Source organism: Aotus nancymaae, unplaced genomic scaffold, assembly GCF_030222135.1.
Source record: "Aotus nancymaae isolate 86718 unplaced genomic scaffold, 86718_ANA_hifiasm-v0.15.2.pri h1tg000020l, whole genome shotgun sequence".
In the NCBI taxonomy this organism is placed as follows: domain Eukaryota; kingdom Metazoa; phylum Chordata; class Mammalia; order Primates; family Aotidae; genus Aotus; species Aotus nancymaae.
The window spans coordinates 5,553,877-5,571,745 of NW_026988432.1; the positions used below are offsets into that span (position 1 = coordinate 5,553,877).

The following is a 17,869-nucleotide window of genomic DNA, read 5'->3' on the forward strand; positions in this document are numbered from 1 at the left end:
CTCCATGAAAAAATGGATAATTCACACATTTGAACAACTGCATTGCGCTTGTTCTTAAGAAAATCGTGAAACAATTCAGTCTGCAGCAAAAGTGCCTTATCCATATTTAACATTTCCTCTTACAAAATAGTAAAACATTTGCTTTAGATTTTAGGATTTAAAAAATAGTTTTTAATGCTTCATCATGATGATTTTAAGTAAAATTCCTTTTTGTTTTCCTACTGTGAAATTGCATGGCAGTGAATTAATGCAGTGAATACTAGCTGCTAAGGTTTGGTGCCACGGTGCTAATTCATTGCTAAGACACCAGCAGTTTTATCCACCACTCCTTTTGCACCATCAATGCAAATGTCAACCCAGATGTCCCAGTATAAACCATAGGATTTGAAAGTTATCCAAAAATTTGAATATTTCAACACTGCTTCCATTTGTTGTCAAGCATTCACATAAAAGATGATCCTTGATCATTGGCCCGTGCTGACATTGGGCGAATTCAAGCAAAATCAGGAAGCCCAGCCAAGTCTGTACATCCATTCATTTTTTAGACAAAAGTAGAGTTCTCCAGACAAGATATTAGCTCCGCTTGTCTGAGCTGAAACTTTAATCAGCGAGTGACTGTGGGATGGGAAAGTGGTAGTGTCCTGGTTTGTTTTACTGACTTTTTTTCATCCAGTAGACATTCAGCAATGGCAGATTTAAATGAATTTATTAGTCTCCTATGAGCTTCTTGGCCAAGGTCACACAATAACTGTGAGACATTTCAGTGAGTTCACTATCGTGATTTTGAAAAGTGACATTTGGCTTTTAAAGAACTAATGATGTCTATGTTTAAAATATACTTTTTTTCTTTTAGAATTCTCATTCGTCTCACTGCTTCAATCAAACATTCAGAATAAAATCATTCAAAAATGCCTGCTTTTCTAAGTCCTAATAAAGTAAATTATTAACACCTATAAAGTAGAGGACACAATAGATGTTCTCATATTTTCATTTTTATCTAGAAGTTCGTTTGATTTTATTTGGAATAGATGCTTCCCTTCTGTAAGGCACCTGTTTGAAACATCAGTTTCATCTTTTTTCATAACTTGAGAAATAGATGGTGCACTGTGGTGACACAGTGGGTCTTTTAATCTCTCCTTATATGGTATAACTATATTTTCTTTTATTTAAGAGGAAATATTACTAAGTTCTATGACTATTATATCTATAGATAAAATTTAAATATTTGTAAAAGGCTTCAAATTAGATAACTAAATAGATTTACAAAATATAGCAGCAAACGTACTTCATTCTTGCTGTGCTTCCATGTAAGCTCAATAAACATTTTGAAGTATAAAAATAACATTGTATTGGACAAAAATCGGGTTACTGGTCTTGTATTAAGAAGAACTGAAAATAGCCAGTAAGTGTCCAGTAAAATCACTGACCAAAAACTGAGCTAATCTCTGAGAATGTACATCATCTACATTCTAACCTTGGAATATTTGAAAACACAAACACATACTTTATTAGTCATAGTAATGTTAATGCCATGTCATGTAATATCTGCAAAACTCTTCCATGTATTTTTGAAAAAATGAGAGTTCAAAAAGACAAATAGCATTTTAGTATTATTATGAAAATAGTGACCTTTGAATCTCAATAAAGGAACACCCCTGAGCTCGGGGAATAATAATTACAATAACATTAAAAAAATTCAGTAATTTCACATTTGAAGTATATTATTTGCTGAGGAAAAGTCTAATCAGGGTCAAGGAAAAGGCTGTCTGTGCTCCACATGCTCATTTATAAAATGAAGCTGAAGGAGTTTTGCATTTTCAATGCATCGCTTTTGAGGTAGACCATGGAAGAAAGACAGAGTCTGGATGATTTTTTTAAGAAGATTGTTAGCACTCAGCCTGCGCGTAAAGTTAACTTTTGTACCAGAGTTCAGTTCCATGGCCACCTATAATTGCAAGGGAGGCTGGGAAACATAGTCTAGATGTGAGCCTAGAAAGGAAAAGGGAGAGGTTTGTTAAACAAGAGGCTATTCTCTAATATAGTGTCTAATGTGATATATTTACTATGAGAACCTGCAGATTGGAAAAGTGTTAAAGCCTTGCAAATACTATCAACATAAAATCAAGTTGGTGTTAAGTTACTCTATTTTTTATAGGAAGAGACGTGATAAATTCAGTCCTGAGTATAGTCACTTGTTATGTCCAAGCACTATTTTAAGTCCTTGATAGAGAGTCAAGAGACACAAAGTCCCTTATAGCACATTTTTAGCACCAGGGACAATTGTTGGAGACAATTTTTCCATGGGCTGGGGTCAGGATGGTTTCCAGATGATTGAAGTGTATTACACTTATGGTGCACTTTATTTCTATCATTAGTACATAGTGATATATGATGAAATAATTATATAACTCACCATCACATAGAATCATTGGGAGCCCTGAGCCTGTTTCCTGCAACTAGACGCTCCCATCTGGGGATTATGGGAGACAGTGACATCAGAAGTGTGTTGCTTATGTCCAGTCTACTCTGTGATCTTGTTTCAGTTACTGTCACTGTGGAAAGCCCTGCTTCACAAAGGATGTAGGGAATGGAAGCAGGCTTTTCAGTGTTTTCTGTGGCAATCTCCGGATATTCTGCCTTGACTTTAATCCAGAATATACAAAGATTTGAGGTTGTCTCAAACAGACTTGTAAGGCCACCGTCATTTGCGGTCTCAAGTACTTGATCCTCTTCTAGCATGGGTGAAGTCCATTCACCTGGCTTATTCACAGATGGGTCACAAATCCATTCCTTCCCAGTTCCGGGGTCTTTTTGGGTTGGGAAGTAATGTTCAAGTTCTTCCGAAAGCTGAGATAGATGCCCATGCACCAGCGGTGAGAAAGAAGGACCTGGCTCAGTCTCTTTCAAAATCTCTGCTGTTTGAGAGATGTCAGAAATCCTAATGTTCATGGTCACCCCTGTAATTCCAGTGTGGCTTTGAATGCAGCCATTTTATTTGCTGACTTGAACACAGTTGTTCTCCCCTGAAGTGACAGATTGAGTTCATTCAGCAGGTTGAATATGTCACACAAGTAAGCAAGTTTTGCGACTTATGCTGTGTTACTGAAGTGTGCTTCCAGGGATGATCATTTTTCTACAAGAAATCTCTGGAGTGGTTCTCTTAACTCAAAAACTCTGGCCAGTGATCTACCTTTAGAAAGCCATCTCACTTCTGTGTATAAGAGAAGACATGGTGTGCTCTGCGTCCAACTCCTCAGAGCTGCACAAACAGATGTGAGTTAAGGGCATGTACTTTAATGTGGTTGATAATTTCAATCACATCCTGAAAACTGTTAAGTACAGGTGACATTTTTTGGCTAGCCAGCATAGCATTTCTATATGGATAACACAATGCATAGACTCACATTCAGAAGCAACCTCTTTGACCCAGGTAGGGAAACCAGAAAACTGGTCCGTCATGGCAGCCACTCCATTAGTGTGTATATGGACACAAAATGACTAATTCAGTTTTCTTGATTTGTAGTAATTCAAAGACTTGTAGTTCTACAGCTGTGATGTTGATTGACAATAAAAGTGCATATAACATATTCTCATGCACATCCTTCTGAAAAATACATTACACAAAAACAAATACTGTGGCCTTGTTGTCAGTATTGGTAGACTTGCCAACCTGGATTGTGTACCTTGGTGACTCGTTAATCCTAACAATTGTTCATCGATATCCTCTGCTATTTCATCAGTTCATCTAGTTATGGTGCTAGCTGAAAGAGGAACACATGCCGTCTTTTGAACCGTTGAACCGCAGCCTCTCCTAAAAGTTCATGACAGATGTCCTTAGCAGCAGGCAGGATCAATAAAGGGCTTCTTAGCTTTCTTTAGCAATGAAGTTAGCCACTAAGAATGATGCTCTCAGTGCAGACACAGTTCGTGAAGTGATAGTCTTCAGCAATTTCTTCTGTTCATTATGTTTACTTTTTTTTTCTTTTGGAAAACTCTAAAGCCATGACTTTTAATGCAGGGTGCTTGGTCACCATATGGCAAAGCAGTTTTGAAGGTTTTCATGGCTTCCTTGGATAGCTGATCTCTACACATCGTACAGAGTGGTCTTGGAGAATGCGAACCACCAGTTGCAATGAACTTGTAATTTAAGTAGGACTCTTGGTATTCTCTTTAAGTGAAACTTTCTTTCTGTTGGCATTCTTGGGGTCTTCTGCTGCCTCATCATTGGGTCTTTCCCCTTTTCAAAGAAGCTCTCCAATGACATTCATTTTTCACTCATTTTGGCTAGGCCTAGCTTGTGGGCTTACCAAACTGTCACTGAAACAAGTGTGCAGTATGGGAAATAGGCATGGATAGATGCATTAAATGAAATCATGGATGTGCCACATACAGACTAAAATAAGTGGTGGATTTTCACTTAAAATCTGCCACCAGATGCAGCTTGTCACTTGCCACTCACTGATAGGGTTTTGATATGTGTCTGCAAGCAATTGATTTGTTATGACCTCTGTGTAGTCAAACCTCTTTGCTAATGTTAATCTGTATTTGCACCTGCTCCCCAGTGCTAGCATCACCACCCCAGATCATCAGGCATTAGATTCTCATAAGGAACATGCAACCTAGATCCCTCGAAGGCACAGTTCACAATTGAAGCTTCTATGAGAATTTAATGCTGCTGCTGATCTGATGGGAGGAGGAGCTCAGGTGGTGATGTGAACAATGGGGAGCTACTGTAAATACAGATGACACTTCCTTTGCTAGCCTGCCTCCGCTTATCTGCTGTGCAACCCACAGCTGGTTGGGGAACCCAGCCTTACAGAGTTTCTTGGTTATGGAGCAGTGGAAGTGGATGGTTATTAAAAAAAAAATTAAATAAACAGACGGCCGTGTGCAGTGGCTTACGCCAGTAATCCCAGCACTTTGGGAGGCTGAGGAGGGTGGATCATGAGGTCAAGAGATCCAGGCCATCCTGGCCAATGTGGTGAACCCGTGTCTACTAAAAATACAAAAATTAGCTGGGTGTAGTGGCACGCACCTGTAGTCCCAGGTACTCAGAAGGCTGAGGCAGAAGAATCGCTTGAACCCGGGAGGCGGAGATTGCAGTGAGCCGAGATCGCACCACTGCACTCCAGCCTGGTGACAGAATGATAATATATAAATAAGTAAATAAACAAATAAAATAAAAAGACAAATAGTTAAATAATTGTAAATTATAATAACGTGAGGAAAGTAAAATGAGAGACAGTGCTACTTTAGAGAGGATTGTCAAGCAAGGTGTTTCTGAGAATATAGTATTTGAGTCAAAAAACAAAGAATGAGAAAGATCCAGCTCTCCAAAGCCAGGAGGAAGGCATTGCAGAGAGGCAAAAGAACAAGTTCCTAGTACAGAGCATGGCAACAGCCAGGGGTGTTAGAGAAATGGGCTAGTGTGATCAGGGAGGAGAGAGTGGGACCAGCAGCATGGAGCCAGGGACCAGGGCAAGAACTCACAGGGCGTTAAGATCCATTAAGAGTGATGGTTTTTTGGGAGGCTGAGGCGGGTGGATCACGAGGTCAAGAGATTGAGACCATCCTGGTCAACATGGTGAAACCTCGTCTCTACTTAAAATACAAAAAATTAGCTGGGCATAGTGGCGCGTGCCTGTAATCCCAGCTACTCAGGAGACTGAGGCAGGAGAATTGCCTGAACCCAGGAGGCGGAGGTTGCGGTAAGCTGAGATTGCGCCATTGCACTCCAGCCTTGGTAACAGGAGCGAAACTCCGTCTCAAAAAAAAAAAAAAAAAAAAAAAAAAAGAGTGATGGTTTTACTCTAACGGCAGTGGAAAACCAGGAGAGTTCCACGGTTTGATTTCCATGTGTAATAGTTTAGGTTGCTAAGTAGAGAACAGACTTAGGGATAGATACAGAGTAGAAGACTAATTACCAAGTCCAGCTTTATCAAGCATCTGCCTAATAATTCATGACCTCACCCACCAGCAACCTTCACCAATCAATCAGTCTTTTAATCTTAAGTTCAATTTAGGCTGTTTCAAAAAGAGAATATTGTTTATTGGTTTGTTTTTGTAGGTCATATGGCCTATCTATTATTGTGATATTAATACAAATGGAATTGCGAAAACAATTTTTTCGTAAAGTTTTGGTTTTTAAACTATCAGTGCTATCACTGTTAGTACAAAGATAAAAATAAATTTTCACTTCCTAGAACTGGCATTTCTCTCAACATTGTCTGGCATGAGTTATAAAAATGACAAATGTTAGCCTTCAAACTAGAAAACAGAATATCAACTACGTTCCACAAAAATTGTAGAAATCGGCACATAAGGCTGAAACATTGTAATCAAAAAGGAGATAATGAGTATTAATTATGAGTATAATTAAGCATTATTCTTAGTAGTAAGAAGGATACAATGAATAACAAAAAGTCTAGATAACAAGTCATCAAAGTTGATGGAAAAATAAGGAAGATATGGGGTACCTTCATCAATACCAATGAAACGGCTTGATGAGAACAACCAATTTCAGCAATGCTATACAAAACATAGCTTTTATTACAAAATAGGTGTTAAATACATATGTATTGAAATAATAACTACATATCTGTTGATTTAGATGAAGAAACAAATTGCTAATAGGAGGTATCTTCATCCAAATGATCTATGATGTCTCCATTTTTTAAGGAGAAATTGCTTTCACTTTTTTCCTTTTTTTCTAAAAATATTTTTTAAATCGATTTTTTAAAACATTTTTTAAAAATCTATTTCTCAAAACAACTTTGCAAAGGAATCTGTATCTTGTTTCAAAATTTATTAGCCAGTTTTAATAGTGTCTATAATAAAATAAGTCTAAATAGTTCATATGATCAGATTGTAGCATGGCCAATCCAAGCCTCTCAGTTTCAACAGATCAGTTCACTGTTTGACAAAGCAGGAAACAAACAAGACCAACAACAAAATCTTTAATGAAGATAACCAAACAACAATCAGCCTGTAGTTACAGGTTTTGCATATCCAAGCACACAGACATAGAAAGAAACGCACTTAGATACACACATACATACGAGCACCCATGGTCTTAATATCCAGAACTAATCTCTTCCAGGAAGATGCTACTTTTTATATTGTAGTCCTGAGTTGTTGTTGAGCAGCGTCTCATAAAATATTTCTAACTCTAAAAGATTTTAACTTACAGATGATACCATGATAATGAGAACAAATTACATTTTCCAATCATCTTTTAAATTGTATGCCAAGTTCCTTTAACATATAGTCATTGATGCCTTCACCCACTCATAAATCAAAGAAAGCTCAACTCAGAGTGACAAAGGCTACAAGTATGTGTATTATTTCAAAAAGCAAAAAGCCCAATTTCAGGTAGACAGAAGGAATACATTCAAGAAGTCACCATGTTAGCTGTAGTTAGTAACAATATATTCTATAATATACTTGAAAATTGCCAGAGTGTAGATTTTAAGTGTTCTTACTATGCAAGAAAATGATGGTTACATGAATTAAGTCATGTGAATTAGCATGATTTAGCCATTCGACAATGTACACATATATCAAAACATCACATACCAAAACATCACATTGTACACCATAAATGTAAACGATTTTTACTTGTCAAATGGAAAAAAAGGATAAATCTTGGAGAAATACAACTCCAGAATAAGTAACTCCATAAGTATATACAATGACTATGTACTTATTATGTAATAAGTATATATACATAATATATACTTATGTAATAATTAAAATTTAAAATTTTTTTTTAAATAGGAATATATGCATATCAAATAAGATAATGCAGTGTCTCAGTGACATCATTAATGACTTCTGGATCTCCACCTTTCCATTCTGCTCATCATCACAGTTAGCATTTTCTTATATTAACACCTTCAGTATTGTAAGTTGGCTACTTCATGATTCCACAATGTCCCATACAAACATGACTGCAATGTCAGCCAGAAAAAATGATATATACCTTGTCTGTATTACAAGGAAGACTTTCTCAGAAACTCTCCAAAAGACTCATCTTTATATTTCATTGGCTGCATACCTACCTCAAAATCAATTCCAGAAGTGATAACGAAACCCCCAATTTGCCTTTTAACCATTAGAAAACATCTGAGACTCATGGTACAGCAGGCTTCCCCTGAAATACATAAATAAGCAGAGGACAGGTGGCTGAGTCTGGGCTTCACTGTGAGGAAGATGGGGAAAGTGGGTGTTGAGTTGACAAACTAGAATACTGAGGAATGCTTTGAAAGCTAGCATAGTATGAAATGTTGCAGATAAAGATTTGATGAAAACAGGATTGTTCGGTCAGCCAAAAAAGAGGAGTTCTAGATTTTACATCTTAATTTGTGCTTCAAATATTCTGGTTAAAAATTGTGTTACAACACTTTACAGAATATTTTGAATCAGCAAAGCGGATAGTATCTAGAAGACAGGGAAATTGTCCCAAACCTTGAATTACCTATGGATACATTTTACAAAAACGTCTACTCTGTGGTTATGGAGAATAGATAATATAATTAATTTAATTATTCTACCTATGGAGTTATAGGTAATGAGTAAGCTTTTTTATTTGATAATTATTTACAAACATGGCATTAGAAACTTCTTTAAATAGTTTTTTTTTGTATTGAGAAAAACCTTCTAGTAATACTAAATTAACATTTCAGTCCCAACATCATTATACACTTTTTATTTCACCATTTACTCTCCCCCAGTGTGCTTTTTAAGGCAGACTTCTGGATAATTTAATGATACGCAACTCAGAATCACTGTAAGTAATAAATGTGGAATGGGACTAATTGTCTTTTTCTCAATTTTTAAGATCCTGACTTTAAGGACCTTGGCGCTTTGAAACCATTACCAGGTTGGTAAAATAGATATTTAATACTGTTCTGAAGACTTTGTTTTCTGCTGTGAAATACACTTTTGGTTTATTATTCAAGCTCCATTTTTGTGTGTTTATTTGGCATTTTGTTATTTAGTGTGTGAGTTTGAGATGGGCGGTCCCGAAGGAATTGTGGAGTCTATACAAATTATGAAGGAAGGCAAAGCTACGGCCAGCGAGGCTGTTGATTGCAAGTGGTACATCCGAGCACCTCCACGGTCCAAGGTCAGTCTTAAGATGAAACCCACACGTGACAGCTGACATGAGAAGTGTCTACAACATGCATTGCTTTGAAGCAACTGGACTTATCTAATCCTTTTCAGAGTGCAGTCATCATAGGCTATGATTTCATTTTGGTTTTTGAGATGTAACTTGTCTTCTCTTGTCCAATCTAAATTTGATGTCGTAAATAGCAATCTAGAAAGATGATGTGTTGAAGAAATTTCTTCGATGTGTCAAAGAAGTCATGTGCTAACCTAGACAAGAGACTTTAAGGTAAGTTGGCCTCTCTGAAATATGGATTGAAATGGTATCTGAGATCCATGGCTCTAAGTAAAATTACACTTATGCTCTTATTTTCAATATCTGTAGTTGGTTTATTTTGTAAACTAAAATTATATCTGTAGAAGAAGTTGCCTGGGGCCTACTGAATCATGAATATCTGGCATGTAAAATACAAGTGCAGCAAGGGCTGGTAGCAATGGTAAGAGGGCCTGGGAGATCCTGTGCCCATTTGAAGGAGGCAGGCATGACTTAGCTGCCCATGAAGCTCCTTGTGATTGCTGCTATGAGAAAATGTGGGTCCAGCATTATCAAGTCCTCCATTATTTCTCATAACTTGCCAAAAATCTAGATTTTATGTTGCGCACCCTGATTTTTGAGGGTTGATTTTAATTACAAAAATTAAAAGTATTGGTGGGACATGGTGGCTCACACCTGTAATCCCAGCACTTTGGGAGGCCAAGGCAGGCAGATCACGAAGTCAGGAGATCAAGACCATCCTGACCAACATGGTGAACCCCGTCTCTACTAAAAATACAAAAATTAGCTGAGTGTGGTGACGCACGCCTGTAGTTCTAGCTAGTCAAGAGGCTGAGGCAGGAGAATCGCTTGAACCCAGGAGGTGGAGGTTGCAGTGAGCCAAGATTGTGTCATTCCACTTCAGCCTGGTGACAGAGTGAGACTCTGTCTCAAAAAAAAAAAATTAAAATATTACATGTGTTAAACTAAATCTATTGTGGGCTAGATTTGGACTCAGGTCCCCATTTTGGAAACACTTCTATAGAACAATTATGTTGATCCTGTTTATGGAAATATTTTTCAAAATACAGAGGATGAGTCATTTTGTGCCAGCAGGTGTCTTAGGTCTAAGGTGTTATTTGTCCATTCTCCTGTTTTTGTTTTTATTCTTCAGTTACAAAGTTATAAGCAAAACAATGGGCTTACTAGATTTGTAGTCATCTATTTATTGAGGTTGAAACTGTGTTATTTATTTAATTGATTTTGTGACTCTAAAAAGTCTCAAGCAGTCTGCCAGAGACATGGAAAAGCATGCCAGGCCCTGTGCTCAGGTGTTTCAGTTTAGTTCTCAGACAAATATGTAACAGAATAATCGAAGCAGTAAGGTTGGATCATTGTGGTATTCATAAGATATAACAGAGAGAGAGAAAAGACCCCTTATACCAGATAGGGTAAGTCAAAGGTAGAAGGGTACACCTCTCAGGATCTTGGTGAATCTTAATGAGAAGTATTGTGCCAGGTAGACAAGGTGAGAAGGCTCTCCAGGCCGAGGGAATAACGTCTATAAAGTCATAGAATCACAAGAGAGAAGAGAGTATGCTTTTTCAGGAATATAATTGCACGTGACCAAGTGAAAGCGTGGATAGGGAGGTGGTGTCGGTTCCTTAACCTAAAGTGTTCTCCAAGCCTCTCTTGGACTTCATTGTGAGTGCTTTTGTGATATATGGAAAAACAAAGCAGAAAAGTGATATGACCAGGTTTGCATTTTAGGAACATTGCTATTTCCTGCAAAGAAGGGACTGAGGACTGAACACTGCAAGGATAAGCGCAAGTGGGGAGCTGTGGCGGTAATCCCAGTGTTGGAAACGAGGCCGCGGTGGCAAACATGAGGGAAATACTAGAGAGAGAGAGGACAGAATTTGGTGACTGGATATTTAGGCCGAGGGAAAACGAAGAGCCGCTTTTTTTTTCTTTTTTGAGACGGAGTCTCATTCTGTCCCCCAGGCTGTAGTGCAGTGGCGCAGTCTTGGCTCACTGCAACTTCTGCCTCCCGGGTTCAAGCAATTCTCCAGCCTCAGGAATTAGGGGTGTATGCCACCATACCTGGCTAATTTTTTTTTTTTCGTATTTTTAGTAGATACGGGGTTTTGTCATCGTGGCCAGGCTAGTCTCGTACTCCTACCTCAGGTGGTCTACCCTCTTCGGCCTCTCAAAGTGCTAGGATTGCAGGCATGAGTCATCACTCCCAGTGAAGAGCCATTTTTGAGGGCACTGGTCTTTCTTCACTTGATTTTTCCTTGAATATATCTCCAGAGTTTGCATATGAAATGGAAATGCGGCACCTTTCCCCCAACTTTCAGTTACAGAGATTCAGAGATCATGCTCGAGCTTCCAGGCTTGTTACTTGCATTTCTCTTTGCCTCTGAACAAATCTTAAAGAAAGTTAATTGCATTATGAAGAAAGACAGTTATTTTTTTTTAAGTGAAAATCGATTGCTCACACAAAACCGTAAAAATCCACTACCTGTATATCAAGAGAGCTAGATTGCAGTTTATTTTGCTTTTTTCATAAAATGTGGATTCACATGCAAGGGCTATCTATGTTTCTTAAACTCTACGAATGAAAGATTTTTAAAGACATTTGAAAAAATAGGGTGATATGTGCCACACCTTACTGTCATAACTGGTACCTTTGTCACTACAGTCTTAAAGATAAGGGTTTCATGATAGTGTAAATGCAGACCCTTTCTTCCAGCTGGTAAATAGAATGTCTTTTGTACAATCTCAGAGCAACAATAAACAATGTACCTGTCTGTTATAGAATTTGGCATTCTGTGACCCAAAGGGGAAGCTGCCTGCAGAGCTGGACAAAGATGGCTCTATTGTAACAGACTTTCTCTGTTAAATTAAAGGTTAGGGACTAGGAAGTGGCTTTGAATACTGTGGAGAAAAGCAAGAACTGGAGATTACTGCCTATGTGGACTTTCTATTTTTATAGAGTTCCTAGCAGCTTATGAGAATAGACTATCAAAGCGCAAGTTATACTTGAAATAGCTTGTGGTGAACATTTGAATGATATCTGGTAACTAAACCATATTGCACAAGGAAAGTGCTGAATAGCTTACCTGGATTCTATTAACATGTCTGCACATTATTTACTACTTTTCAGGCTTTTGACAACAGAAAATATAATATCCGATGTCTCCTTTACTACAGGATATTAATCTAGGTGGTCCCCTTTAATTAGAATGTGATTAATCCAGATTTTTTAGAATTTGGAAAACCAGAGGCAGAAAGAAACTTGTTACTGACTAGATCATTTAAAAGATGAATAAACTGAGTCAGGAAAATGAAATTCAATATGAGTTAACAAAGAAATGTAGACATATGCCTCTCTTAGCAAATATTATGAGGTCTAATTCAGATTCTGGTCTGGAAAACGGCCATCAGAATGAAATGATGGGAGACAGAATCATGATGACTATTAATTTCATGAAGGCTGGACCAGATTTATCTCCAGATATCCAGTGCCAAGCACAATGTCTGTTAATCAATTAAAATTCATGGAATAAATAGATTATTTCTAAAAGAAAGGAGATGGTAGCAATCTTCAAACATTTGAGGAACTGTCACATGAAACAGGAATAACACTTAATCCGCAGGAGTAAGGCCTTTAAGTACTGCAGTTTATTTGAACATTTGAAACTAGAAAAACATCTTTTAATATAACACAGAGAAAAACCTTTTACTTTAATAACAAAGATTGAATGAGATTTTAGAGGAGGAATCCAAGCAAAGTCTGGCAGAGATTTTGTATAACAGTTAAAAGTCAAGTAATATTTTGGCACAGATAACATGAAAGTCCTCTGAAAACCAAAATTTAATGAATGTATGATGAGTGACTTGCCCACGTTTGGCTATTTAGCAACACAGCTCGAGCAAGATTAGCATCTCCCAATTCCTGGTCCCGTTTGCACTCACAAAATCACATTCTTTGAGAAAATGATCACAGTTTTTAAAAATTAATTTTAAAATATTTTAAAAAATTTATTTAAATTGACCAATAGTACTTGTTTATATTTATTGAGTACGGCATGATGTTTCCATTATGATGTGACTAAATCAAGCTAATTAACAAATCTGTCACTTCATATTTTTATTATTTGCTAGGACAGGATAAGGGACAGAGTCAAAAGATGTATAAAAATACATAAATGAAGGTAATTCAATGTTGAATGTTTTGGGATAATAAAACTCTAGCTTCTACTGTTTGCCCATCATTTCATACTTAAAGATGGCTCTTAATTTGTTGTTAACTAATTTAAAAATATTTTTGTTCAGATTAAAATAAAAATATAAAAATTTGACAAAAATAATAAGTCTTTTATAGTAAAGTTGTGATAAAGGTGTTAAAATTACTTATATGATAAACATAAATTTTCAGCTACAATTCTTGGGATTGTGAATATGATAAATTTGCCTGTGTGATTAAGGCAATATGATAATTTGCCTATGTGATTACCAATCAGGTGACTTTGAATTAATCAAAAGATAGATTATCCAGGTGATCCTAATCTAACCACACAAGCCCTTTAAAAGCAGAGCAGATTCTTTGAATGTGAATGAAAAGGGGAAGAGAATCAGGGGACTAAGAAATGTGTTCTGGGAGTGAGGGTGACCCCAGTAAGCAGTCTTCCAGAAAATGGAGACCTTTGTCCTAGAACTGTGGGAAACTGGATTTTCAGCCTCATCTGCCCTCACCAAAGAACCCAGTACTTTCACCCTACAAGACTATTAATAGTAGATGGTAATCGGGTGTTATTTAAAGCTGCTAAAATTGTGGTGATTTGTATGGAACAATAGAATATTAAAGCAATAAACCAAGTGTAATAACTTTAATTGATTACAAAGATAAGCATTAAGCTTTCTGAAGATCGAGTCTGCTTTTATCTCCAAAAAGTGAGACTAAAATTTGGAAAACAAAGTAAAAATTTTAAATAGCTAACTACCAAAAAATTGTTCAGCTTAATTTTTTTTAAATAAATGTCAATTTATTTAAAAATGTCATTTTTTGTTATATCAGGAATTGGTTGTGCTGTGGACATGCATGTCTGTGTGTGTGTGTGTGTGTGCGCGCGTGTGCGTGTGTGCATGTGTGTTATTATTTCATAAAGCATTAAGATGTTCTGGTTCCTTCTCCAAACTGATACCCTCCAAATGGAACATTCTACATAAGTTTATAAACCTGACATGTCTCGTCAATAATATAGAAATTGTGAAGTCCTCGGCTACATACTTTATAGAATATGATTTTATTTACAAAAGTGTCTAGTCCTTTTGAAACCAAGTACAGCATTTCTCAGACTGTGACATATTTAATTTTTACTTATTATGGAGAAAACTGTTCTGGCAAGTCTTAAATAATTGCCTCAAATAATGTGTATTTTCTATATATCATTTTGATATGAGGGGAGGGACCTGGTTGAGCAGTTGGTATTAAATTTTGTTTGTGAATATATTACTTAGTAAATTGTTAGCTAGATTTATTTGCTTTGCATATAAAAAGGGGTTCTGCTTTCCATGTTATTTGAAAAATAGATATTACTAGAAATTATTTATGTGTTCTGAAGTTTTCCATGTCCTGGTCACTGAATTATCTTGTCAGCCCCAACTCTTTATGATAGATTAAAAAGAATGCATCAAAATGATTCACTGAGAAGCGATGATCATCTATTTTACTAGAGTTATATATTACTGTTTATCATTTTCTCTTTTTTCAGTAAGTGACTAGAGAGCTTTCTGTAGTTTGCTACATTATATAATTCTTTCTGTTAGTATTATTTTGGTATGAGATTTAAGCTAATGAGACAGTCATTCAAATCATAATATATAGAGAGATTTTATGTGACATATACTAGAGTTAGCATGGGAAAGCTTGATCACTTTTTCTGGCTAATGGAATTTGGCTTTTGTACTGACGTCTCTGGACCCAGTAAAGTATATTTTCTTTTTCTATATGATAAAAAATCATTGCAGTCACTAGATCTTAGGTGAGCATTACTGAATGCTTCAGAAGTAATTACTTAGGATCTAATGACTGCAATGATTAACTTACTCTCTAAATAGTGTTCTATTTAATAAGAATGTCCTTTGAATATAGAAGACACTTAGATAACAGTGATTACACTTCACGTACAAATGCAAGTCTATCATCTCATATGGAAAAAATGGAACTGTTAAATGAAAAAAATATAGGGCCAATATGCAAATTGGCTTTATAACAGTATTCTTATATAAAACATTTCTATTTTTAACGAATTTTAAACAGCCATTTATTTCTGAGGGACACATTTATTTTCTATAAACTTTATTTATATCTTGATAGTCAACATCTTTTCTAGCTCATTTAGGAAACAGGAATAGTTTGGCTCTGCTTTCTTATTTGATTACTCATTTTGTTTTAGTTTGTTTTCTTTAAGATTATAACGTTCTTTCTGGGCTATAAGTCTGTGAGCATTTAAGAACATTGCATAAGGCTGCATAATGTGGTGAGTATCTAAGTGTTAGGCAGATCTGACTTCAGCAACAGTCCATTACTCAAACGACATTTCTGTATCACTTTAAGAAAGTTACTTAATTTTTATAAACTTCAGTTCTTTTCTTCTTAAATGATTTTAACAAGTATGTATTGTTGTTGAGAGATTTGAAATAATGCATTAGCAGTGTCTTAAGCTATGGTCAGTAAAACACACAAATTTTCTGTTCCTAACAGTCAATTAGCATTTTAAGGTGTGTTTCAACATGCAGTGTTAAATATTGTTTTTATTGTACTTTAGGTTCTGGGGTACATGGGCAGATCATGCAGGATGGTTGCATAGGTACATACATGGCACTGTGGTTTGCTGCCTACATCCCCCCGTCACCTGTATCTGGAATTTCTCCCCATGTTTCGTTGAAACACACTGAGCCACTGAAACATTTCAACCTGAAAATATCACGTGGTCAAATAGGTGTTTGAGTTTTGACAAACAATCATTTAAACATTTTTCACTCTGTGGGCTTAGTACTTGGTTTCTGTAACTTTGTAAGGATATTGGGAGAGAGGCATCATTTTGTATTACACACCCTAATTTGTGTTCTCCCACTTGTGGCAATGTTTATTTCCAATTATAATTTCATATTTTTTGAGAGTTGATAAACTTGTTTAATTTATTGCATAGTATTTTAGAGTATAAGTATATATTTGACTTGTTGTTCCATTTAATAAATTTATATAATATGTAGATTTTAGCTTTTATTTTTATAGTGTTTTCAGCTTGTTTACTTTTAGTCAAAACCGGGCAATGTGACCTAGTGAAAAGAACCTTAAAACCAGAGTTTAACATTTAATCTTTTTTAAGATTAATTCACATTAATTCACTTATGATCCTGGAGCAAGTTATTTCTTATTCTTCTTTACTCCAGCTTTCTAATAAAGGTCATCTGAAAAAAAAAAAATTCTTTTAAAAAAAGTCTTGTTGACATTTAAAAAACAAATGAGTTAGTGTAAATTTGGAAGTTTAACATTTTTAGATGCATATATACCTTCTTAAACTGGATATTTCTAAAGTTCTCTGAATAATTTTAGAAATGTAATATTGTGTTGGGAGGAGGAATCACAGATGGACTGCATGAGTAATATCTGAGTTTTTGATAAAATAAAGCAATAACCTGGGCTTACAGAAAATGAGGGCTTCATTGGGGCATATGTCTCTCATCAGGCTGTAGCAATGACAGGTAATTTAAATCAGTGTCAAAGTATTTGGAAATTTTAGAATGGCTTCCAACTACAATGCTACAAATTGCTCGTATATAAAAATTTATACTACCACACAAAGTATCCTACAACTCAAGTGCTTTCCACTGAGGTTCAGTTTTATTCCTTTGTCCATATTTCTCTAATTCATTTTGTTCTTTCTCATCAAATTATGTCTGGATTTCCTCATTTAGAACTTCACATTTTATTTTCAGCATCTTGCAAATCTGCAACATTTTGTCTTATCCTTTTATGTCATAAGTTAGATCTATATTATATCTTGTTTTGAGAATCATTGCATGTAATTTCGTCTGTATATAACAAAATAAGACTATTTTATGTAATTATTATTTGTAACACGTAAATGTCTGTCATATAGGTGTCCAATAAATATTTCATGAATGCTGAAGAAATGAAGTCAATAAAAAAATGAAACTACCAGTTAATTAATCATCCACAAATATTTTTGGAGCATTTACTATGTATAAGATATGTGTTAATGCTTAGAATACAAAAATATATACCACTGTTTCATCTTTTCAGGAACATAAGTTTATTAGAAGGGTCATATAACCTGTAACTATAGCTTTACATATGTTCAAAATCACATGGGTGTAGTGGCTCATGCCTGTATCTCAACCCTTTCGGAGTCCAAGGCAGGTGGGATCACAAGGTCAGGAGTTCCAGACCAGACCGGCCAATATGGTGAAACTCCATCTCTACTTAAAACAAAAAACAAAAAATTATCCAGGCGTGGCGGCTGGCATCTGTAGTCCCAGCTACTTGTGAGATGAGGCAGGAGAATCGCTTGAATGCAGGAAGCAGAGGTTGTGGTGAGCCGAGATTGTGCCACTGCACTCCAGCCTGGGTGATAGAACAAGACTCTGTCTCAGGAACAACAACAACAAAAAAGATCAAAATAACATACAGGC

The 17,869-nt window shown here is 36.0% G+C and overlaps 1 protein-coding gene across 8 annotated transcripts in view; it reads left to right on the plus strand.

Moving 5' to 3' along the window:
* Nucleotides 1–17,869, plus strand: part of NETO1 (neuropilin and tolloid like 1) — a 118,593-nt gene that overhangs the window by 59,459 nt on the left and 41,265 nt on the right. For 4 of the 8 annotated variants that reach the window (XR_002479023.2, XM_021673535.2, XM_021673536.2 and 1 more), the window contains exons 5-6: nt 8,840–8,881; nt 8,961–9,127. The exons of 1 other annotated variant lie outside the window; for it this stretch is intronic. Coding sequence is in view for 5 of the 7 variants with exons in the window: in XM_021673535.2 (XP_021529210.1) it covers nt 8,840–8,881; nt 8,961–9,127 (209 nt within the window). In the remaining 2 variants the exon portion in view is untranslated. The remainder of the gene's footprint in view (nt 1–8,839; nt 8,882–8,960; nt 9,128–17,869) is intronic. 3 more of the 8 variants (XR_010343604.1, XM_021673537.2, XM_064379022.1) reach the window with 1 other exon arrangement.